At 39.7% G+C, this 25393-nt stretch overlaps 2 protein-coding genes across 2 annotated transcripts in view; one reads left to right on the top strand and one right to left on the bottom strand.

Moving 5' to 3' along the window:
- The window catches only part of impact (impact RWD domain protein), a 58084-nt gene extending 41276 nt beyond the window's left edge, over positions 1-16808 (bottom strand). Inside the window, exons 1-5 of the mRNA XM_017693321.1 lie at positions 16646-16808; positions 16417-16545; positions 16289-16341; positions 13517-13579; positions 12950-13035 (exon numbers count right to left, since the gene is read on the bottom strand). Of these exons, the coding sequence (XP_017548810.1) occupies positions 12950-13035; positions 13517-13579; positions 16289-16341; positions 16417-16545; positions 16646-16687 (373 nt within the window). The 5' untranslated portion in view covers positions 16688-16808. The remainder of the gene's footprint in view (positions 1-12949; positions 13036-13516; positions 13580-16288; positions 16342-16416; positions 16546-16645) is intronic.
- Positions 16809-17775: 967 nt separating this feature from the next.
- On the top strand, positions 17776-23578 carry ing5a (inhibitor of growth family, member 5a). The gene is made up of 8 exons (XM_017693322.2): positions 17776-17927; positions 20721-20792; positions 20881-21047; positions 21141-21252; positions 21805-21904; positions 22826-22961; positions 23348-23409; positions 23514-23578. The coding sequence occupies exons 1-8, from the start codon at positions 17891-17893 to the stop codon at positions 23551-23553; spliced, it is 726 nt and encodes a 241-aa protein (XP_017548811.1). The 5' UTR covers positions 17776-17890; the 3' UTR covers positions 23554-23578.
- The last annotated feature ends 1815 nt before the right edge of the window (positions 23579-25393 follow it).

A 25393-nucleotide genomic window follows, 5' to 3' on the forward strand; every position in this document is an offset into this window, starting at 1 on the left:
CAGAGGAGGATGGGTCCCCCTGGTGAGCCTGGTTCCTCCCAAGGTTTCTTCCTCAGTTCTGAGGGAGTTTTTCCTTGCCACTGTTGCCCCGGCTTGCCCACCAGGGGGGTTCTGTACATTCTTACAGTCCTGTTGAAACTTTGTCTTTTCCGAAATTCTGTAAAGCTGCTTTGTGACAACATCCGTTGTAAAAAGCGCTATACAAATAAATTTGATTTGATTTGATTTGATCTATGATTATTTAAAGATAAATGTCAAATCATGTGGGAAGCAAAGCAATGCTGTTAAACAGATTAGGGTCCCAGTGTTTATTCAACGCACCTCTGGATGTGTCTTTTAAACAGAGATTGAAATAATTTTACTGTCATCAGAGCTCCTTTTTTTATACTCGTTTCTTCTTGATTACTTGCATTCACCTTGAAAGGCTGAGTGTTTGTAGGTGCAGTAAATACAGCATCAGTTAGACATAAAACTGTTAAATTCCTCTCTCGCTTCACCATCATCACACCTCTTTTCTTTCCGTCACCCTTTCTGCCCACACCTTCCTCCCATGAGCATAACATTTCAATACTAATGTGATGTTAATGTTGTCTGATCTAAAGCTGCAGCAAACTGACTAATCAGTTATACTTTTGATTGATTGATTAAAAGCCATATCAGTGGTAGCACAACAGGTTACATGGCTTTTTTTAATCTTTTAATAAAATTGTGTTCATATGTGTTGCTTTTTAAATGCTGATAATTAGTCTAAAAAGCTATCACTACACACTGCACCTATTGAATAAAGAGCTGAGGCTGTATTAGGTCTTGTTAAAGGGGTATTCCAGTGATTTTTCAAAATTTCTGGATAATTTCGAGATGTAAACCATCATTTAGAGTGGTTTACTGTGAAACGGGTTTATGTACTATCCCAGTGGTCAGCAATGTGCGACCCTTTTACTGCCCTATTGTGGCTCCACAGCAGAGTCAGATTTGCTGGAGTTCGCTGGACTTAATGTAGAGCTGTTTATTCACCCTTCAACCCTGAAGGTTGGCGCACAGACTGCTGGTCACCATAGCAATGCAGACAACAGTTTCGCCTAGCCAGTAGCTACGAAAAGGCAAAGAGAGAGATTTAAGATGAACATCAATAATTTGGAATGGACTTATTTGCATTTATAATCACTCCAGCTGGTTTCCTGATACGTTTAATCGGCAACGAGAAACTGTTAAACACTAAAAAGTCACGAGGCTGAAGTCGCTTCTCGTTCACCAGCTTCTTGTTCGAATTTTCCTGTTCCACCTTAAACAGTGCAGCAGTAACATTCTGCCGTCTCAGGGAACATTCAAGGTGGGACGGGAAATTGAAACTGGCAATCGAGAAGCAACTTCAGCCTCGTAAAAAGTCGAACGTTGAGACATTTTACAAGAAACTGTTCTACTTTTGTGGAAAGGTTTCCTGCCAGAGATGTGAGAAAAGCTTAAACCAGAGCAAAGTAAGTCTGCGTTTTCATTCATATTCGTAGCCTATCCTAGGACATTAGCACACACTGAGACATGTTTACAGCCAAGATGGTGAAACATTACTTCAATAAAATGGACATCATATGTTGTGGCTCTCAAGGTTGTTAGACTATTATTGAAACTTGACAAAACGGCTCTTCTTAACATTCGAGTTGCCCACCCTGTACTATCCAACACATCTAAACACATCTAAAAAGACTTTAAATCTCATCGGTTGCATTACAAAAAAATGCAGAAAATTCGGTGGAATAATCCCCTTAAACACCAGACCAGAGGGCAGCCACTTCAACCCATTTCCTTTTCTAGCTCATGCTTCTCGATAGACATTCTTGTGTTGATAAATTGGTGATTAAAGCCCCTGCGCACTCTGAGAGCAACTCACTCTGACCATGTTTGCAATCGAGCGTCCTTTTCTCTAGTCTGACCAGGTTAGATGACCATAGATTAGTTGAACATAACTGAGACGAGCTAAGCATCCCTGATTAATGGGATTAATCAGTCTCACGAATAGGGCAGCTTGACTCGTGTCGTGGCTCTTCAGTGATGCTTTTCTTTCATTCACCTCAAAAGCCATTTTGTACTTCAGCTCCCTTTTATGCAAATGCATTTGCATATGAAATGTGCCTGCATGCATGTATATTATTTCTGTGGCAGCTAATTACAAGCAGACAGCAGAAATGGCTTCTTGAATCCCGACTGAATCCTCACACCGCTATCTCCGAGTGTGGACTGTGGCCAGCTGAAAGGCCGTAATGACAAACGTGTTAAAACCAACACAAATAACATGCTGAGAATGAGGAACACAGGCGAGGCATTATGTTGAAACAGCAGTCAACAGTGATGAGCAGACAGACTGCTGTGTGATTGTGTAAAGGCTTGGTTATTACAGATAATGTGGAATGTTTCACCACTCATTGTGGACCTATCAAAGCCATTCAATTCAGTTTAGCTCTGAAGTCCAGTTCTGAAGGGAAATGGTCATCATCGTACCTCTGTAACAATGTTAACTGTCTGTGAGCTAGTGGCTCGAAATGCCACGTAGGCTTAGCTTGACAACAAACCATTTAATGCTGGACTGAGGATTGAAATTCAATACTTTTACGGCGCTGACGGAGTTACTTCAATCCCAAAGAGTACTGAAAACCTGTCATTTAACATCTATTTTCAACAATAATTAATCTCAGCATCAGCAGGCCCTATAAACATGCTTGTTCCAAAATCTAGAACGCTGATTGGCTGTCCAAGTTTCATTCTATATGCATGTTACTGATGTCCGGTGCCTCTTAAAAGTCTGCATGACGCTCTTTTGATTAGTGTGCAATCCTCTGAAATGAGTAAATATGTTTACAGCAAGCATCTCACACTAAAGAGCTGCACAGGGATGAAACTGTCACCTCGCGAATCGTCCCTGACATCGCTAACGCTGTCCACACCCCATTCTGGCATTACCCAAGATCCCCTCTGGAATACATCATCTGCAGACACTTATTTTATTCATTATTTCATTTTAACATCTATATATTGCTCATTTTATCAGCTCCACTTACCATACAGGAGCACTCTGTAGTTCTACAATTACAGACTGTAGTCCATCTGTTTCTCTGCACACTATGTCCACGCACTGTCCACTCTATCAGACACTCCTACCTGGTCAGAGTCAGAGATGTTGGCTCATTTGCTGCGGCACAGTTTGTGGTGGTCATCCTCTAGTCCAGAGGTCACTAATAGGCGGACCACAGTCCGAGTCCGGACCCGGACCCAGAAGCTGTCCTATGTGGACCTGGGCCAGTAACCGATAAACTATGAAACATTATTTAATTTTGACGCGGTTTAACTATTTTAATTGCCGTAGCTTTTCTAGCCTTTACAGTAGCTTTAGTGGCTGGGAGACTCAGAGACCAATCGCATACGTTATAAAAAGGAGGGACGAGGTGTCGGAGAAGAAAGTGAGTTATTTCACATCTAAAAGATCTAAAAAGAGAAAACTGACAAACGTTGTTGAAATATCACTGATATCACTTTATTTTATTTGAGTTGTTGACTGTATATGATGTTGATATACCTAATAGGCTACTTCAGTAAAGAGTATATGGCACCAAATTATAACGCAAGTTAGATGTTCTGGACCTTTGCTTGAGGACATTACCTCCAACACCACCTTACTGAATTTTAAGACCTCTTGTCCTTCATCAGTGTTCACAGGATGCTGCCCACAGGACGCTGTTGGCTGGATATTTTTGGTTGGTGGACTATTCTCAGTCCAGCAGTGACTGACCACTGAAGAACAGGGTAACAGAGTATCAGAGAAACAGATGGACTACAGTCTGTAACTGTAGAACTACAAAGTGCAGCTATACAGTAAGTGGAGCTGATAAGATGGACAATGAGCATAGAAACCAGGTCTGTTTATATACACTATATTCCCAAAAGCATTCTCTTGTCTGCCTTCACACGCATATGAAATGACATCCTATTCTTAATCCATAGGGTTTAATACGATGTCTGCCCACCCTTTGCAGCTATAACAGCTTCAACTCTTCTGGGAAGGCTTTCCACAAGGGTTAGGAGTGTGTTTATGGGAATTTTTGGCCATTCTTCCAGAAGTGCGGAGGTCAGACACTGATGTTGGACGAGAAGCCCTGGCCTTCTCAGTCTCTACTCTAATTCATCCCAAAGGTGTTCTATCGGGTTGAGGTCAGGACTCTGTGCAGGCCAGTCCAGTTCTTCCACACCAAACTCGCTCATCCATGTCTTTATGGACCTGCTTTGCGCACTGGTGTGCAGTCATGTTGGAACAGGAAGGGGTCGTCCCCAAACTGAGGAGCACCCACAAAGTTGGGAGCATTAAATTGTCCAGAATCTCTTGGTGCTGAAGCATTAAGAGTTCCTTTCACTGGAACTAAGGGGCCGAGCCCAACTCCTGAAAAACAACCCCACACCATGATCCCCCCTCCACCAAACTTTACACTTGGCACAATGCAGTCAGACAAGTACCGTCTCCTGGCAACCACCAAATCCTGTCTCCTCTATCGGATTGCCAGACAGAGAAGCGTGATTGCATTGCGCTTGGTGATGTAAGGCTTGGATGAAGCTGCTCTGCCATGGAAACCCATTCCAGGAAGCTCTCTACGCTGTTCTTGAGCTGATCTGAAGGCTACATGAAGTTTGGAGGTCTGTAGTGATTGACTCTGCAGAAAGTAGGCGACCTCTGCGCACTATGCGCCTCAGCATCCGCTGACCGCTCTGTCATTTTACGTGGCTGACCACGTTGTGGCCAAGTTGGACACAATGCTGTGAAAAAGTATTTGCTCCGATCCCAATGTCTTCTATTTTTGTACCTTTGTCACACTTGAATGCTTCAAATTATATTAGACAAAGAAAATAGATTTTACTTTTTTAAAATTTTTTATTGAAGGAAAAATGCCGTCCTACCTGGCCTGATGTGAGAAAGTAACTGCCCCCTTAGCTACTACAATTATTTGATGGCAGTTGTTACTGCACAACCAGTTAGTAGAGGTGGGGGGGTGGCGTTCAATTACTTTTGCACATGGGTGATAGCCTTAAAAATAAAATTTCATCTTCAGTAAATGGAATTTTTTTATTTGCTTTTTATATGATTCATATGTTGTATAACATTTAATGGCAATTTTATTTTTTACTTTTTCAATGAGCTACAACCAAAAAAATAATTCATTTAAAACTGCACCTTCTCATCACCAGCGAGAACTGCGACTTCTAAATGATGAGAGCCATCATCTCAGTCCACTGTAGACATGAAGGACATCTACGGAGGATTTTATATGACATCAAAAGAGGAGCGAAAGGAAAGCAGAGCGGTAAAACGGACGCGAGCTGATACTGAACTTGCCACCCATCTCATGGAGTCTATTAGAGTGGCACAGAAAAAAAGATTAACTGGGTCTGTCAAGGTTTTTCACAGATCCCGATTAGATCTTGCTGGTGTTCAGCGAGAGCTGGGGGACAGAAACACTATTGCACTACCACCCACCTCTGCCACACCACCTCGCTCTTTCATTTTATCCAAACCAACTTTATCAAGACCGCAAGATCAAAGCTTCAAATCCAATATCCTGTATACAATAATTCTGGAGAACATTATGTTCAAAGGAAGAAGAGATTTAAGAGAAATATATCAGAGCAAATGGTTCGGGTAGAGAGACTGCACTACTTACTGAGAGAGACTACAATTTTAGCTGCATGTATACAGGCCTGCGACTGCCGGCTGCCTATTGTTGCTGAAATAAATTCCATTCTACAGTGCACGCTTGCTTTAACCACTGCTAGGAAGAAGGGTAGTGAAGGTTTAACACAGGGCTGAAAGAATTGGTCTGACTTTAAAACCTAAAATGCTTTTGCTACTCTAGAATTTCAGTCTTGACTTATGAGGTCCAATGTCAGTTAAAAATCTTGGAGCCTATAGGCGACAATTAGCCTCCGCTAGATACATGCAATACAGATCAATTATTTGAAGTGCCTGATCGAGCTTTACTTCCAGTTAAAACTAGTGGCAACGCATCATGACAACATCATATTGTTATCAGCAGATATTTGCTAAAAATAAATAAATAAATAAAAAGAATTAGAAAATAATCAGAGTAATTTTTAGAATTAGGTGATATTTCAAACCAATATTTAATGATGTATTTATTGTACTTTTTTTTACTTCATTTGCATAAAACATTCTATTTCTCCACAATGCAAACCCAGGTGCAAACCCAGGTGCATCAAAATATTAGATCAGCATCAACTCACAACTGACATATCCCTGAAAATATGATCTGGATTCATTTTAACTTATATATATATATATATATATATATATATATATATATTAGCCTCTTCTCACAAATCAAGTTCATTTTGATGCATATATTTCTATGTACTTAGGCTGGAATCTTTGTCAGGTTTAAACAATAAACACTCTCAGAAATAAACGTAGTCTCCAGGGCAGCACCCTCCAGGGCACATCTCAGTACCTTTAGTCAGAAAACATAATTGTACTATAATCCACTGAAATGATCTGTTCTAAGCTGTACTGACTCCACACACCCCACCTCATCTCAAGGCTTTTTATTTTACTGTACTGTTTTAAAACATTCGGTTATGAAAAGGTACAAATATGAAATTTTCACCTGGAGGAACTCATTTAAGGTTCACAATCAGACCTTAAAACCACTGCGGTACCTTTGAGGGCACATTTATATTGCTTGTACCCTGTTGAACCTGAAATGTTCCTGCACAGAACCTTTATTTCTAACAGTGTATAATTGTGTTGAATTAGCTGTGCTTTTGCAAAGTCGTTTACCAGACATTTCAGCGACTGTTACAAATCTATCCATTGCAATTAACCCCACTCACCGGGTTGGTTGTAACATTTACACTCACTCTGCTTTCGGCTGGCTTTTTCAGAAACTGTAGTGGCTGGAAAACAAAGTGTACGTTTTCATTTGTAGCCGAGAAGTTTAACCAAAAAATCATTTTCTTCAAATACTTTTTGACGCCGCCTCCTCTCTGTGCTTCTGACTTCCCTTTCTGCTACTATATTCTGTGCTAGTGTCCAGAAGTGAATACACAGATTATTCATTCTAAAATATGCTGTGAAACAAGACCAAAGGGCATAAGAAAATACGCTGAACTAACAAAACACACAGCTTTAAGGATCGGTTGGTGGTGCCGCAGAACACACACCTCATCTGCGCTCTCTCAGAGATAAGCTGCCCATTTGGAGACATCCCAGTGGGTCCAGGACTAACAGCTCAAAGCAGCTCACGCCCAGCGCACTGACCACTTTGATCCCTGTGCCACTCCATCAGTGTCCATCTTTACTTTGATAAGCAAAGTATTATCCTCCCGACCAGGAGAGAAAAAGGATCAAGGGACATGTTCTGAAACAACACCAAGCAAATTATATTTTTGTATGTATTTTTTCATTCTGGTGCACGAGATTCAAACCGCACTAATTCAAATGTAAATCACAACATTTTCACTTTGAATAAGAGCCAAACCAAAACATAAGGAACCACCTTTTTCAATTTACTGTTTCAACTTTCTAATAAATAAATAGGCTGCCTAAAGGTTTTAGTCCCAAGAACTTTGATGGCAAATTAACAAAACATTATTCGACATGCGACATTGGCATCTTATGTGAAGTTCAATAATATCAACATTTTAAGAAAGCAATGTTTAGTTAGTTCATGTTAAAACTAGGGCTGTCCAAGTTAAAACAACAAGAAGTGACTGGATTTTAAAAATGATACCTTCACAGCATTCAGCAGACTATGCTAGACAGACCTATGGATAAAGCAATGAGCAGCAAACTGACAAAAGCAACAGCAAAGGGGAGCTCGGGTTCCCCTCAAGAGCCTCAAGGTGTTGACACTGTCAACTGCATATGACATATGATGTTTTAACGCTAAATTGTCACAGTGAAAGCTGTAAAACAACTCAAGATACTTTCTATAATAACACAGCAAATTACATTTTATAATGTATTCTTGAAATATTCTGTACATATACAGAATGTATATTAAATGTATTTACAGCAAACTACTGACTACTAACTTGATTACTTTTATAGTTATGTGAAAATACAGAAAAATACTGTATTATCTGCACAATTACAGTATACTGTTTATACATTTTACCATATAATTTCAGCTTATTACTGCAGGTGTGCAACAAAATGCAGCTACATCACAGTAATTTTTTGGTCCAGGTGACTGGAGTCTGTTGTTTTACTGTTAGTTACTGCTTATATGGTTCAGTAAATCACTATAAAAGCAATGCAACAACATTTTTACAGTGCACCAACTGGTGGGAACATGCAGACCATGTTCCTCTCACTGGATGATGGTTCAGGTTCATATGAAACCCACATTCACACCATGCAAACAATGTTATTCATTTACTGAGAGTAAAAATTACTTTGATAAAGCTTATTTCATCCGTTCATAGAACTACAATGATATCATGCATTTTAAATGGAACAAATCTTTCAGGGTCAAATGTATGCAAATAAGACAAATGCAATTAGCTGCACAAAACAGCAAACTTAAAAGCACTGAGCTGACTGTTAACCACCACCAGGCCATTATTAAGCCTTAATTAACATACCAGAAGAGAGCAAAGCAAACACTTTAAGAGGAAAACGCTTCTCGTAATTCCAGTTTCTGCTCATTTGTTCAAGTATCAACAACTTATCAGACATATGGGGGCAGTCGAGGTTAGGGAAACAGCCTCGTGACCGGAAGGTCGCCAGTTCGATCCCCAGAGCCGACAGCACATGACTGAGGTGTCCTTGAGCAAGACCCCTAACCCCCAACTGCTCGCCGGGCGCTGCGGATTGGGCTGCCCACCGCTCTGGGCAAGTGTGCTTACTGCCCTCTAGTGTGTGTGTGTTCACATAGGGTATATGGCGTTTCACTTCACAGATGGGTTAAATGCGGAGGTGAAATTTCACCGTTTGTGGGACTAATAAGGGTTTAAATTAGGGATTAATTAATATTCACAGCACTTATTTTGCACAGACTGTTTAAACACGATGCAGCATGAAAAGGGATTCTAGGCTAGATTGTCTTTGCGAACAGAATGATCTGATTTTCTTATATAGGTTGATTAACTGCAGCAGCCCGAAATAAGATGTGCCTGCTGTTTTCCACTACGCAACACTTTGTTTCACTTAGGCTTGTTTTTGTTGTAGCAGCACTTTGACAAATGAGTGTTCTTAGCCACACTGAGCGACAAAAGCCACCAAACTGCTCCACAACAGGCAGAAGTCCAACTTGTGAGACTGCAGCATGTGTAACACCAACAAGAAGCCACTGGATTCTTTCAAACAGAATGCAAGTCACTGCTGTTGGAACAAAACCCTGTATCTCCAAAATTACAGGGGAAGGAAAAAAAAACATACTCTACGTTTATTGTAAGTTAATAGAAGCAGAGCTTTTTCCAAGTAATTTCTGTTGGTCCAAACATCATGGATTTGATACACAATATAAAGGGAAAAAGGTACTTTCACATTATTTGAAAAACTGAAAAACAACAAAAATGGAGATACGAGGTTCTGTTCCGACAGCAGCAAAGTGCTCCCAGCAGAAGTAGCATACAACCCTTCTTCCCTCCGCACTTGGAGAAAACTAAACTTTGGGGTATATCTGAGAGATGCTGAAGCCAGAACACAACTTTTAAAATGGGACTAAAAGCAAGGACATCTGGTCTCGGTTCTTCCTACCATTAGTAACAGTGTCACCTGTGAAAAGGGTAACCTGATCACCAGGCCTACTGATGACAGCAGTGATTTAGTGGGCCTACAGCCCTTATATAAGATCTGAGAAATTGAGCTGCTCTCAGTGGCGCCAGCGTAGATGCATTTTGGCCATCAGTGTTCCCCAGCGAACTGACAAAAACCAAGCTTTCTGGGCGCCTCTGTGCTATTCAGAATGCAGAGTACACACATACAGCCTGCTGTCTTAGCTGTTGGATGCAGTCTGTTTCAGCTCCCAGCTGAGCCAGGGCACGTATTCAGATCTGAAGCAACTTATTTTGGTTATTTTTTGAAGGCAAGTTCAGAAAACATGGATTTATCAGCTGATGCATAAAAACATAATTTAGCATAATATTTAAGCAACACCTGTAATGAAGAGGTTATGAAATTAAAGGCCTCTATGTGTCTGTAGCACATGATTTTAAGTACCACTGACTTGATTCTAGGAGAGCATGGATGAATTTTATGGCTGATTCCAACTTAAATTTTTTACAGACATTTCTGGAGCTAGCACCAAAAACACTGTTTATCTGCTATTTATCCAACGCTTGCACATTGTGGGTTGATTGAACGCATGGAGATGAAAAACACCTAAAACATCCACGGATCTGCACACAGCATTTCAAATGCAGATGCTGGCTATCAGTATTTATGTCACAAAATCTTTACACTAAAAAATGTGCATGTTTTAAATAAATAAAAGCCTATATTATGGTTCCCAAACCAACTGGATTCATTCTTTCAGTAGTCTAATGTCACATAATACAGGGTGGTGTGTAGGTTTGAGACTCTCAGTCCCTCATGACTTGATTTCAACTTTGATTCATGGTGCAAAAAGACAATTTATGATAAATTTCCATGTTTAAATTCTATGGCCTACATTTTGTTTTGTCCCCTGTATTATTCATTGACAAATAACATTAACTGGACCTACACACTACGCACTTGTTACGTCTACAGGGCTGTTTCAGCATCTAATGGGTCAGACCTAAAGTCTAAAATAATAATAATAATAATAATAATAATAATAATAATTCTTTTGTTTCTTTCTAAAATAATTTTATTTGATGTTTGTTTTTGTGTCACATATGGACTTCAGTATAGCTAGTAGTGTTCATCACCAGAAATGTTAAATGCTGATGCATTTAATTACAGAGCCATACAGCTCTGTAATTTCACACAATAAACAGTCCAAATGCAAAAGTAAAGCTAAAATTCCAACCATTTCCTTGTTTGTTTGGTTTTTTTTTGGTCAAATAATCATGAACACATCAAATATAGAATATTTCTATCAAATATATTATATATCTCAATATTAAATATTGAGCCAGACTCATCCATCAGATTGCCAGACAGAGAAGCGTGATTGGTCACTCCAGAGAACACGTCTCCACTGCTCTAGAGTCCAGTGGTGGCGCTTTACACCACTGCATTCCACGTTTTGCATTGCACTTGGTGATGTAAGGCTTAGATGCAGCAACTTGGCCATGGGAACCCATTCCATGAAGCACTCTGCGCTGTTCTTGAGTTGATCTGAAGGCCACATGATGCTAACTGAAAGTCAAGCAGCTAATGTAACATGCAATGCAAAATCCCAGAAAGCTCAAGAGGCTTAAACCCCAAAAGTCTAGAGCAGTTGACCTCACATTTAGCAGCAGCAGGTAACCAAAGACAAGGAGCAAGCAAGGCCAGGCAATTCCATATAATCGTGTCAGACCATGTCTAAAGTGCTGGTGGAGTCTGCTAAATATCTCAAGCTTCAGAAAGCAAGAAGCAAGCGATACCCTATGGGTGACAGCTGTGCTGCCAAGCAAGAGATTTAGCAATAAAACACTGACATCTAGTGTGTAAATGGATTTGATGCCAGTGTCTACTAATAGACTGTAGTCCATCTGTTTCTCTGATACTTTATTAGCCCCCTTTTACCCTGTTCTTCCGTGGTCAGGACCCCCATGGACCCTCACACAGCAGGTTCTATTTGGGTGGTGGGTCATTCTCAGCACTGCAGTAACACTGATGTGGTGGTGGTGTGTTCGTGTGTGTTGTGCTGGTCTGAGTGGATCAGACACAGCAGTGCTGCTGGAGTTTTTAAACACCTCAGTGTCTCTGCTGGACTGAGGATAGTCCACCAACCAAAAATATCCATCCAACACTGTCCTGTGGGCAGTGCCCTGTGACCACTAATGAAGGACTAGCGGATGACCAACACAAACTGTGCTGCAGCAGATGAGCTGTCGTCTCTGACTTTACACCTACAAGGAGGATCACCAGGACACGGTGTTTAAAAACTCCAGCAGCACTGCTGTGTCTGATCATACCAGCACAACACACAGTAACACACCACCACCACGTCCATGTCACTGATCAACCACCCAAATAACACCTGCTCTGTGGGGGTCCTGACCACTGAAGAACAGGGTAAAAGGGGGTAAAACGAAGTATCAGAGAAACAGATGGACTACAGTCTGTGACTGTAGAACTACAAAGTGCAGCTATACAGTAAGTGGAGCTGATAAGATGGACAATGAGTGCAGAAACAAAGTAGGTACCTAATAAAGTGCTCAGTGTGTGCAGATGTACTACCATGGACCCATTTATCCCAGATCAATTTCATTTCCATATATCGCTAAAATTCCACAAATGTATATTCTTTCAATTGAGAATATGCCAAAAACGCAGCCCGAGAACTTGCTAACCACATTAGTTGTTTCCTTCCTTAAAATTCCAGCAGACAACCCATGCTGCAACAAGCATCAAGCCTGCATCGCCGTGATATATGAGCTACTCCTCAAAGCCATGACAAGCGCATCCGGTGACTCACATAACGCACTTTACTCTGTGCCCCAAACAGATAACTTCATTTCAGGGTGACTACCGCATAAAAATATAAATCTGCATGTCTTTAAAATGAGCAATGGAAGAACGTCATAGGATTATGACTCATAGCACTGTTTTCGCCACTACTTGCCACAGTGGAAGCTTTTGTGCCGTAGTGGTGCTCAACACCTTAAATGAAGCTGAAAGATGAACGTTTACCCATTTTATGGCTTCGCTCAAAAGACTGACTGGAACCTGTAGCAGAGAGCAGCTCTGGTTTGCAAATAAACTTGGCTCATTATTTGGTAGTTTGAGATGAATCCACTGTCTCTGTTCTGACTTTACCTGTGTTTGCACACTGAGGCCTTTCTATCAGGAATTCTCGGATTTTCTCCACCCAGAGGTAAAGGATGCTCTCTCCGACATTTTCCCTGCAATGACAGAACATACTCCATCACTCGAGGATCAATGTTGTCATAACATTAATCAATTAATAGTGATATCACTGCGTGTGCATCAATGTTGTCTGAACAAAATCTTGCAGCTGCATTTTTAGCTGTTTTTCAGTTTTTGACATATTTTGAAAAGGCCTCTATTGCCTAAATTTCATGATGAATGGGCCAAAAGAAATGCCAGCAAACTACTTGGAAAAAAGTCTGGCTCCATTGACTTGCATTAAAAGTAAAGTAGGTTTTTTCCTTCTCCTGTGAAGTTACCGTTTTGGAGAGACAAGGTTTTGTTCTGACAGCTCTGATATATAAAATTAGCCCTCAGCTTGTGCCACACAGCTGTGTGTGTTGTGATAACGCGCTCCCTCGTGTGTTCTAGTGCTTAATTAGAAACAGGATCCTGGATGCTGGATCAGAGTGGAAAAAAGCTGCGAGAATTGCTTATACACAACAATATGCTTACAGATACAGCTCCTCTAGGCTGTTTGAGAGTTTGATTCTGTCGGGTCCTCTAAGCCATCCTGCACTGGAAAAGAAACAAAGCATGATTTGTTGATGTGTTGCTGCACATGTTCTTTCACAAAGCTGCTACTACTAATTGTCCTAAATCAGACACACACGACTAAGCCTAGGAAGGCACATGATATCATCATAACCATATGGGCAGATAATTGCTTTAAAAAAATTAAGAATATCTAAAGTGCACACACACATATACACACACACACACACATATATATATATATATATATATATATATATATATATATATATATATATATATATATATATATATATATATATATATATATATATATATATATATACACACACACACACACACACACACACACACACACACACACGCAAACCAAAGCAGACATCCCAATATTTTTTTTATGTATGGATCTGCCAAATCTTTTCAAATTAGATCTAAGATACTTTCAAATGTGGTTCTAGATTGAGTGCATATTTGATTCAAGGCCATTCAACCTTAATGAGAACCCATTAATGTATTTTCCACTGCAGGTAACAGCATCCTTATAAACGATACAGAAGCATTAAAGTAGGGGTCACCAGTCTTTTCCGCAAATGACCGATGTGGCTGCAGGCTTAGTCCAACCAAGCAGGAGCACTCCTCATATACCTGATCAACAGCCTGAAGACTGAGATCAACCCATAAAACAAGTGTAATCAGGTCTGCTTCTGCTTGACTGAATTAAAAGTCCACCACCATAAGATGGTGACTCTTCGATTAGTGCATCTGGCCATTTGCACCTAATCATAAACACCTGAGAGTTGATCCCAGCTGATGATCTTTGTGAAGGCTCTCGTGCGGCAACTTTTCATTTGCTGCTGTTGTTGCTGCTCAAAACGCATGTGGATCTTTTTCATGGTGTTGTTGGTTAAAATGTGCCTGCACGGATCGATGGAGGGCACATGTTCGTTTACAGTAATGGGAGGTAAAGGCTGCCCTCACGAATGCAAAACATCAAGTCAAAAAGACGAAATCCGATCAAATCCGTTCAAATAATTAACAGTTAAAAAGGCCATTAAGGACAAGTTGTTCATTTTTTCAACTTCTAAGTTGAAGATGCGGAAAACTGCAGATTTCTTTGATAAACAGAAAGCAAGTCTCTTGAAAAGAACATAATGTAACAACTATAATAATGTATAATGGATAATGTAACAAAGGCAACCCTGAAAATGTAAATATTATATTAAGTTTCTGAGGTTTCTGTTTTTCAGTTATGTATTGTGCAGAGGTTTAGGCAGCTGAGAAAATTATATTTAAGAGACTATTTAACTGGCCAGAAAACAGTAATATTAGAACAAATACAAATAAGACTAACATAAAACATTATGCATCAATATGTTTGCTTAACCATTTCCCAGCCTCTCCTCAAGGTAGCCCAGCATGATTTGTAGTTATTATGCAATTCCTGGTTTAGCTCATCAATCTTTCATTCAAATTAAATAAGGTGTTCTGGTGCCGACTTTGAACAACTACTTTTTTTTGGGGGGGGGGGGTGGGGGGTATTTTAAGTAATGTTGGTTTATGTTCACAGTTCAAATATAAATGCTTTCTTAAAACTTTGCACAGTACTGTATGCTTTCTGTCGTTCCTTTTGGTTTCTGTGTGTATAAAAACGTAACATGTCAAAACGAAAGAAGCGCAAAGCCAGAGCGCCAATCAGGGCCCAGCGGTCACTTTGTTTAGAGCTGGTTTTGACCTGTTGGTCATACCGACCGAGTGCAGCACGCTGTTCAACGTCAGCGCAGCAGCGTAAAACTTTGGGAGAGTCTGTTCAACATAAATGATGAACTAACCTAACTTTGTGTAAATAGAGCTCAATATAGAAATATGTCCACATATGCAGTCGAGACTGACGCGGCTTTTTTCTGAATTTCTACAAACACCATTTCATTTTATAGTAAATGAGTTTGGGCTGGTTTATGTTTATGAACAGACGCCTACAGATCAACATAGTAAAGGAGCTCATCTGTGATCCTGAGTTTAAAGCCAGTTTTTATTCAACTTAAACTTGGAACTAAGTTGTAAATAAATCTGAAACTGAAACTTTGCTTGTGTGTAAAAAGTGATTTCAGAGCCACTCGGTTCTCCCTGATGGAAACTGTTTACCTTCAGTGTTTTGTGCTTCTGATCATTTTAATAGACGTCAGCGTCACTAATTAATGACGTTCTATTAAAAGACTGGTTTACCAAGAGAGACGCTGGAGGACTTTCACCTGAAATGAGTTCATGAAGCCAGTCTGGATATAAAAATGATAACAGGACCAGATCAGAGCCAGAATTACTCTTTTAGTACTTTTATTTTGATACTTAAGTACATTTGAAGGCAAATACTTTAGTACTTTTACTCAAGTGGAGGTCTAAAGGGAGAAACTTCTACTTTTACTTGAGTGATATTTTACTTTAACTCAAATACACGGTTTGTGTACTTTGTCCACCACTGGTTGGAACCAAGAAAAAAAGAACCAGCAGTGCTACTGTCAATACAATCATTTATATTCAATATTTGTCTTAATGTGTTGTATTAAATCCAGTTAAACGGTACTAAACGTGCTCTCTTCATAATGAAACATGCACTTGGCCAGTGTCCTAGAATCTACTACAAACTGATATATGTGAGACGTTCAAAACAGCCCTACCAATATATATATATATATATATAACTGACCCTTCTTGTGGTCACACTGAACCTGCACTTACTTTATTTGGTATATTGGAGGTGCAGAGCTCGGGTAGTCTTCTGGGAGCATGATCTTATGAAAAGAGAGCAAGAATAAATGACAATAACGACAAATATAATACCGACAGAGCCAGAATGAAGCCTGTACCTGCAGACACACAGACCACTTGGGCTCACAAGTGTCGTCTGATATTTTGATGCAGAATATTCTTGATGCCTCGTCAATCACACACCATTCGTCACCGTATATGGCGGAAAGAGCTTCAATCTCTTCAACCTGTGAACAACATCAGTTAAAAAACCACCAGCAAGAACTTCTTAAAGCCTTTTTCAGCCGCGGACTCAGCGAGGCGCTCGGCCGGCGGAGCTCAGCCCACCTGAGACTGGAGGTCGCTCGAACTTCCCAGACCAGCGTCCATCTACTCACAGCACGTCTCCGTCCACAGCCCACCGCACTCGCTGCGTCACACACGGACCAGGTGAATGAAGCCCACCCGCGGCGGTGGTCTCACTCCTCTTCTCCTCTCATGATCCCGAACACTTCACCCAGCAGATTATATCCGGGGTCAAACACGAGCGCCGCCGCATGGTCGTTACAGATACCGATTAAAGGGGAAAGTTAGTTATAAATCAGTATTACTGTTTTACAGGTTCAGTGGGAAAAAATACAAGATATCTTTTCCTTTTTTTGCTTAAATAAAAAAAAGTCAATCATTTGTTTCATAAAGCCATCAAATAAATAAATAAATAAATGGATGGATGTTTGGATTGATGGATGGACAGACATGTATACTGCAGTGCTCACCAACTCCAGGAGATCAAATCTTTACATTCTTTTGATCAATCAAGGCAGATAAGATAAGATAAGATAAGAAAACTCCATTAGATTTGCATAAAAGGGAAATTTGTCTTTGGCAACCTGGCACCGAAATACATTCTTAGACACATAAAACACTTAAAAACACTCATAGCAACAGCGCACATGACCTATGTAGGGTGTTGCTTATTGTGTCCTTGCTCGAAATGCTCGCAGCAGTGGGCACAAATGATTTGCTAATAGAGATTCTGCTGTGCACGTTCTCTGCCCTGTAAAGCCCGTGTCATCGTTTTCGTCTTATTTAAAGCACAACTCTCCCAAACTACACCTCTTCACTTTTCGGTCCTATGATATAATATTTCATGCACATTCGCGAAAACCCAGCTTTATTTATAATCGTTATGCTACAGAAATGCCTCGAATGACACAAATGTATTCAGGGAGAAAATCACAATCGCATTGATTATCAGTATATTTTGTAGTTCATACTCATAAAAGTGGACGATCTCACTTTACACGTATTTTACACATGAAAATAACTTTCTTTAATAATTTCTACATTCTCCCACGTGAGTGATTTATCACGTGATGGTGATATGTAGGATGTATGTATGTTCATATAATGTTTAAGAAATAAGCCAAACCCCAATACCTGCCAATCAGATGAAAGTATGCAAAACAGTGGCTTCTCGGCCAATGGAAATAAGGCGGGTTATGAATAATTAATGAGCGCCAATGTTGTTCTAGTTCAGGCATTGAGAGGAAAAACTATTAAAGCTACGTTTTGAGCTGAAGGTCGGAAATAATGGCGACGGCTATTTACCTCGAACACTACCTTGACAGTGAGTGATAACAAGTTTTCAAGCAACTGTTAAGTCGTATAAGCGAGTCTGGTGTCGGGCTGTTTTTGGCGGCCCGACGAGCTGCTTGTAGTGGCGCAAGCGAGTTGGGTTGTTAGCTAGGCTAATGTCCGCTAGCCGACCAGCTAACGTCGGCCTGTCAAATCCTGGTGTCTCTGAATATTTTGACAGGTTTCGTGAAAGACTAACACACTTCCTCGTCTGTGGATTATTTTCTCGGATTAAGCTGAAGTAGTTTTACACTTAAATTGAGGAATTAGATTTGCCAGTCGGACAGCTGTGTGCTAAATTAGCCCTCGCGCTAGCGTTAGCCGGCCTAGCTTCGCTGTAATTAAAGTTTCGCAGTGTTGCCTGAAACTTTCGGCAGCGCTTGTGATTTTTACCCCTTTTCCAAGCCGAGGGTTACAAATAATTAACCAAACTTACGTTATCCTAAGAAAAATAGCCGTGTCGTGTCTAACAGCCGTAGCTGTTTATATTAAATAGCGTTACTCTTGCTGCTGTTATAGTTATTCCGGTTTTGCTAGCACGGCTGTTTGCTGGCATAAACTTGCGTGGTAGCTAATTCAACCAACATGTTATGGTTAGAAATAGAAGATTAAACTAGAAGTTTAGAGTAGACTGTTTGTGTGCGAGTTGTTTATCTATCTCGGTTGGACAAAACGGCGGTTTTTGTCGCCAGGTGTTGCGATGAGAGGAGAGGCTTCTTATGGAAAGGTGGGCGAAACTGTAATATCGCGATACTTCAGGAAGTTTCGCACGATACACGAGATGCCACGATATTTATTCACTTTCCTCTGACGTCTGAGAACTAAAGTAAGACCTACCCTGAATTTCGGATTCAAAAACAATGAGTCCTGTTATTTGCATTGAACATTTTACAAAGTGTGCTGCACTAAATCCAGTTAAACAGGACTAATTCTCTCTCTGGCTGTAATGCTCTCTTTTTACTCAAACATACAGATGGTAAGTGCTTTTAAGTACCACAACTCTGTTCCCAAGTTACTTGGAAGGATAATTAGTGGTACTGTTCCATGTAGGTGGTGGAACCAAGCAGGCTCTGTGTTCATGGGAAAAGTTTAATAAATGCAAATTCAATTCCGAATGAAAATGCTAGTTATAGAAAGCGAGCTTTGTTTACATATGTCTGACAGTTTAACCTCAGAATAAAGTAAAATAAATGTTATGCAGTCAGATAGATATAAAAGTTTCTCAGAACAATTTCAGGAGGTTAAAAAAAAAAAAAAACTACTTGAGCATTGAGTTCACCGTGGAAATGCAACTGAAGTCCGTTAGGGTCTGATCTTTTCTTTTTGATGCATAATTTTGGTCTTAAATAAAATAAGAGACCTCAAAAGTCGGATGGCCTGTCCCAAATCAGGACCGATGGGGTCACTAGTGTAACACAATGAAATTAAAAAGGGAAAAAAAGGAATTAATAGGAATTAATTAACCCTAGGGAGGTGTTCCAGACATGTCCGATGGGGAGGAGACCCCGGGGAAGACCCAGGACAGGTTGGAGGGATTATATCTCTCGACTGTCTTGGGAACGCCTCGGTTTCCCTCCGGAAGAGCTGGAGGAGGTGGCGGGAGAGAGGGAGGCCTGGGCCTCTTTGCTTAGGCTGCTGCCCCCGCGACCTGAACTTGGATAAGCGGTTGAGGATGGATGGATGGATGGATGGATTTAATAACAAAATGTTAATAAATGAAAAGTATGGATGCTACTGTTTTAAATTTTTATGTCACCTGATTTCTTTACAGACAAATTAGCTGATTTAATGCTGTTGGGTAAATGAGTGCAGTATAAATAACATTGTGCTGGCATAAATAAAGGAGAAATCAAATAAAGCACTACATCAAAAGCAAGAGCTAATTACATCTAAAGGAACAAATCATGGAAAAACAGTTTTGCTCACTATATTGAAATGAGTCTATTGTAGTATGTAGACGCTGTTATGACTTCAAAATATACCTTCACTCTGCAGTCCATACAGCCCATACATTTTGAATTCACTGTTTTTGTAATGCTATGAAAACCAACACATTTGAACAAATGTCTGTTCAGCCTAGGGCAGTTTAGCCCTGCGGACTCACGTTCAAGAGTATTTCAATCCGGGCTGCTTTCTGAATGCGGCAGAATACAGAACAGCCAATCAGAACAGAGGTCATTTACATATATCAGGCTGAAAGAAGCAAAAATAGGAAAACAGTAGCCCTGTTTAAAGCGAAGGGATACAGAGAGGTTGGAAAATGTTGATGTTAAATGTATTATGACTATTTTAGTATGTAAATGCACATAAATGTCAAAGTGGATCACAGAGGAGAAAAAATGAAATGCAAGAAAAATGTAGGATGTTGACATTTCAGGAGATTTTAAAATGGGTGTAGTAGCATCATTCAGACATGTCACAAATGCGGGTACCTGGCTCACTTTATTTATATTGAAAGTTTGGCCAAAATAAAAACAATAAATTGACCAATTGCTGGTTGTTGCTTTTGGAGGAAAAATCTCTTATGATTGTGCATCCCTATTAAAAGTATATGAGTAAAAAGTAGATTAGTGTCCTCGCAAGTATATTAGAAGTAAAACTATTTGAAAATACTCAGGAAATATAAATTCCTTGTTTTTACTGTGTAAATGTAACCACTTCTGACATCTGTTCATTTGGCTTGTTGTATTGGCTTCACCTTGTGATGTGCGCAAGTTAAAGGAAAACTACCACGCTTTCTTCAGTGATGGCAGTTTCAACAAAGAGATGTTTTTCATCCCTTCAGGCATTGAAAACCTGCCTTGTGAACTCCAGAGAAACTTCACCCTGATGCGAGAACTGGACAGCAGAACAGAGGGTAAGTCAGTGGTCATGTGGCATTCGTTTACTTCATTCTAAGCATCTTGTGTGTTTTTTGAACAAATGTTTTTCTTCCAACATGGTAGAAAAGAAAGGAGAGATTGATAAGCTTGCAGAAGAGTACATCACAAATGTGCGGAACCTTGCATCCGAGCAGAGGGTGGAGCACCTGCAGAAGATCCAGAGCGCCTACAGCAAGTGTAAAGAATACAGCGATGACAAAGTGCAGCTTGCCATGCAGACATATGAAATGGTCAGTGAGTGCATATTGTTCTTCAAAGCAGCAGTTATAAGATCTGCGATTAATCTGGAAATTATTTGAATTGATTTCATCTCTGTCTCATAGGTTGACAAGCACATCCGGAGACTGGACGCAGACCTGGCGCGCTTTGAGAATGAGTTAAAGGAAAAACTTGATGTTGGTGGCTATGAGAGTCCAGACAGTAGAGCACTCAAAAGTAAGACAGGAATTAGCTACAGAAACTTGCTTTTTAGGACATATTGTGGCATGAAATGTTGCATCACTTATTGCACAATCTGGGATCAGCCCTCATCATTTTGACAGTTTACAGCATTTTTTAAAGGCATGCCAGACACTTTGAATGAAATAACCGCCAATGTGCACTCAAGTGGGATTCACTGCTGTCAGTTAAGTCCTCTCAGAGTTATTGTGAAGCTTTAAAATGAGATGTGCAAATGTACCGTGTTTACACAAAAAGCAGTTCAGTATAACGTGACCTGAGAGAGGCTTTGGAATTGAATTTCTCTTGAGAAATCTCAGTGGTATGCCTTTTTGCTACCACAAATGACTAGGTCACTAAAGTCTTGGCATTCGATAATGCTGTGTTGGGCTCTCATTTTATCTTAGTCTCATGTAATATTGCTGAAACCTGATTTCTTCTGCCAGTTCACTAGCACTAAGAAAGCGTGTATGTGAAGATTCTGTCATCTGATTGCATTGAAAATATAACTATTTAAAAAAAGAATTTCATGTGTTTTTAATTTTACAGAAGGAGGTGGAAGAGGGCTTAAGGAAAAGCGAGGACCTAAAGGCAGAGGAAGAAAATGCTCAGATGATGACTCACCTCGAAAGAAAAAAATGAAAAACAGGTTAAAAATTTAAAAATATTCCTTTTCTGTGGCACATGAGGCTTATCTGGTTTTCTCCACTGAGTGTATCCTTAATGGACTAGTCATTTTCTTTTCCTTTTATAACTTTTTTTTTTTTATATAACATTTTTGTAATGATCACATTTAAGGTCAAGATCCAGTTCTCAATATTTTGTGTTGAAGTCTGGAATTTACAGAGTTCTAATACTGTTTGGCTTAGATAAACATAGGCTACGTTCACGTTACAAGCCTCATTGCTAAAATACTATTTTTTGTTCAAGTCTGATCTCTGACAACAATGGTCCAGACTAGTTTAGGTAAGTGGCTTAAATCTGTTATTAAAGTGAACGAACCGGCATCCTGAAATGATGCGCATTCATACATCCTACTCAGTAATGTTACAAGGATGAATAACGTTCATCCTCAGCACAAACGTAACGAGTAGAACGAGTTTCTCTGCGAAGACAATTCACTCTGATCTGCTCTCAGCTTCAGACGTGTTGCTTTTCTATCGTTTACAGGTTTAAACTTCTGTTCAGCGTCACATAAGTCACATTAAGATCGTTTGGCCGCAAATCGGATATGTATCCGATCTAGGACCACGTATGAAAGTGGCTAACGATCAGATTTGCGTCCACACAGCTCTGAAAACATCAGATCTGAGTCACATTAGGATAAAACATTTGTGCCACTTCAACCTGGTGATGTGAACATCGTCATAGTTTCCGTGAAAGATGGTAAATGAGAAATGATTAAAAGAAACAGGAGCACATGTACCTTTTATTATGTGATATTGATAGGGTAGTGATGTCTTTTGTCTCTCTCTCTCTCTCTCTCTCTCTCTCTCTCTCTCTCTCTCTCTCTCTCTCTCTCTCTCTCTCTCTCTCTCTCTCTCTCTCTCTCTCCTTTTTTTTTTCCTAGCCCTGAATTTTCTGAATCCCTCTTACCCGTACACCCATCGGATGTCTTAGACATGCCAGTCGACCCCAACGAGCCCACATACTGTTTGTGCCACCAAGTGTCATATGGAGAAATGATCGGCTGTGACAACCCAGATGTAAGCCATGTTTATCACCTTTTTTCTTAATGCCTTTTTTTTTTTTGTTTATTTAATGTGTAGAAAAAAAATGATTGTGAAAAAACCTAAACGTTTCGAAATGTAGTTTGTGCTGCTTGAATTCTCATTTTATTCCATCAGCCAGCAGATTCAGTGCCCCAACACAAATTCTGATTAATGTATTGACTGTGTGAGAGGGCACTGCAGAAACAATGTCTCTCAACAGCTGAACATTCTGTTGCAAAAGTACTGTCTCACTTAAGCACAAGCACGGTAGTAGGTTAGATCGCAGGTGGAATTTATGGACTTTATGTTGAACTTATTCAGTACTTTTTATCTTAATATAATCAATTCACTTCTGTTCCTTTTTTTTTTACTGTGAATAGTGTCCAATTGAGTGGTTTCACTTCGCTTGTGTGGACCTTACGACAAAACCCAAAGGGAAATGGTAGGTCCTCAATGTGGAGAATTTTTTGTACTTGTGAAAGATCAAGGTTACTGTTGGAAATGCTGTGGATTTCGTTGTGCATTAATATGCTTTTCATTTTCTAGGTTTTGTCCGCGGTGCACCCAGGATCGGAAGAAAAAATAAAATTTCAAATTATATAACTTTTATACATAAGTGTGCATATATATATATATATATATATATATATATATATATATATATATATATATATATATATATATATATATATATATATATATATATATAACTTTCTATATGATGATGACAAAGGAAAAGAGGGTCACAATGAAACAATTTATTTTTTGATGTACTTGAAACGTGTCCATTTTGTTAATTCAAAAGCTGAATCTTGTGCTGCAAGTCATCTGGTATCTATTTTATGCATTTAATTTCATGGCGAGATATGGGAAGTGAAAGCTTATCTATATATGTTTATCCCCTTCTACTGAAACGGTAGTGTAGGCTTTCTTGCTATATGAACTCCAAACACCAAATCCATTACTCTGTTAGTCGTGTAACTTTTTATTTGACTTATTTACGTTTATTACTGCTGCACAAAACATTCACCACAAGACTGAGGTCTTACATTTAGTTTTGAGCATTTTCGTTTAATGTAAAACTCAAAGATGCCAAGTGCAGCTGTCCTGCTGGATGTAGGATTTTTTTTTTCTTCTTTAAGGAAAACAAGGTTTTCTTTTACTTGCACTATGAAGTGACTACTTCTGTAACTCCGTCCAGATGAACAGCAGCTCGTCTGATCGAAAAGACATGACATTTTGCTAACGTACAAACCTTTGTGTCCATCTCTGAATGTATATTAATGGTAATAATGATGTTTTGGCAGTATCTGCCATCTTCTCTAGCAGCTTTGATGCACTTTTATTAGATAGAAGTCTATTTAGCACCACAAAACTGAGGCCTGTGTTCGTCGAAGTACCTCAGAGTTGCAGTGGTGACTCAGGATCAGCTGCTCTTTCCACGTAATCGTGTTCATTAAGAATAATATCACGTTTCCACCTCCGCCTGTGGTGATGTGCTGGTAACGAAGTGGTCTTTAGTGAAGCAGAGGACCAAAAGAGAAACACCAAAGACATGGAACTGAATGTGATGAGGGTTTGCTTTGCCACAGTAGATGCAAACCATCCTTAATGGATTATATCTGATCTGTGCCCATTTGTATTGAATCGAAGTATTAATGTGTCTGATTTGAAATTGCAGAGGGGTATTCCCCAATCATGATTCTAGGACAACTGATCTTGGATCATTACTGCTAGTCTGAGATGCTTCATGAATTCTGTGAATGATTTTAAATTGGCAGTGGTCCTCGTTCGAGCCAGTGCTTTTGATGAGATCCAGAAGAACAGGACTCTCATGCCATTTGTGAGCAGTTGCTGTAAAATGAAAAATAAATACATAAATATTAAGAGGTGGCACAAACAAACCAGTGGATCTACCAAAGTGAGATTAGGTGGTGTTAGCACTGATGTATGCTACGCTGCTGTTGTATTACCTTTTAATGCCTGATTTTATTGTGATAAATATGGAATTGCATTTATATTGTATTGCGACTACATTACAGCTGGCCTCGCATGGCCCACCCTACCATCCCTACACAAACGTATTACTGACGGTCATAAGCTACCATTGAAAACACATCTTTCAATAAGCGGGAAGAGTGAAAGCATGACAATCAGAAACTATTCCTTTGCTCTTTTCTTTTGGTTTGTCATAATATTGGCATAGACTAGGGAGAACCAAACATCTACTGTGAAATGACTTCATATATTTAGCAATGTACCTTGTTATGTGAGATAGTTGTTCAGTACAGATTTTCTTAAAAATAAATATTTAGCAATATTCTTACAGCATGTATGGTGTCATCTATAGAGTCAAGTGAAGTGATGGATAGGCTTTCTCAGTTAGCCAGATAAACCAGAAATGTCAGGCCACAGTACTGAGAGAA

Source organism: Pygocentrus nattereri, chromosome 15 (genome assembly GCF_015220715.1).
Source record: "Pygocentrus nattereri isolate fPygNat1 chromosome 15, fPygNat1.pri, whole genome shotgun sequence".
In the NCBI taxonomy this organism is placed as follows: domain Eukaryota; kingdom Metazoa; phylum Chordata; class Actinopteri; order Characiformes; family Serrasalmidae; genus Pygocentrus; species Pygocentrus nattereri.

Excerpts from the sequence above, each read along its gene's own strand:
- ing5a (XM_017693322.2), top strand. The coding sequence starts at position 17,891 with ATGGCGACGGCTATTTACCTCGAACACTACCTTGACA. Across the intron at positions 20,793-20,880 it reads ACTGGACAGCAGAACAGAGG|AAAAGAAAGGAGAGATTGAT; the intron begins GTAAGTCAGTGG and ends CCAACATGGTAG. Across the intron at positions 21,048-21,140 it reads CCATGCAGACATATGAAATG|GTTGACAAGCACATCCGGAG; the intron begins GTCAGTGAGTGC and ends TCTGTCTCATAG.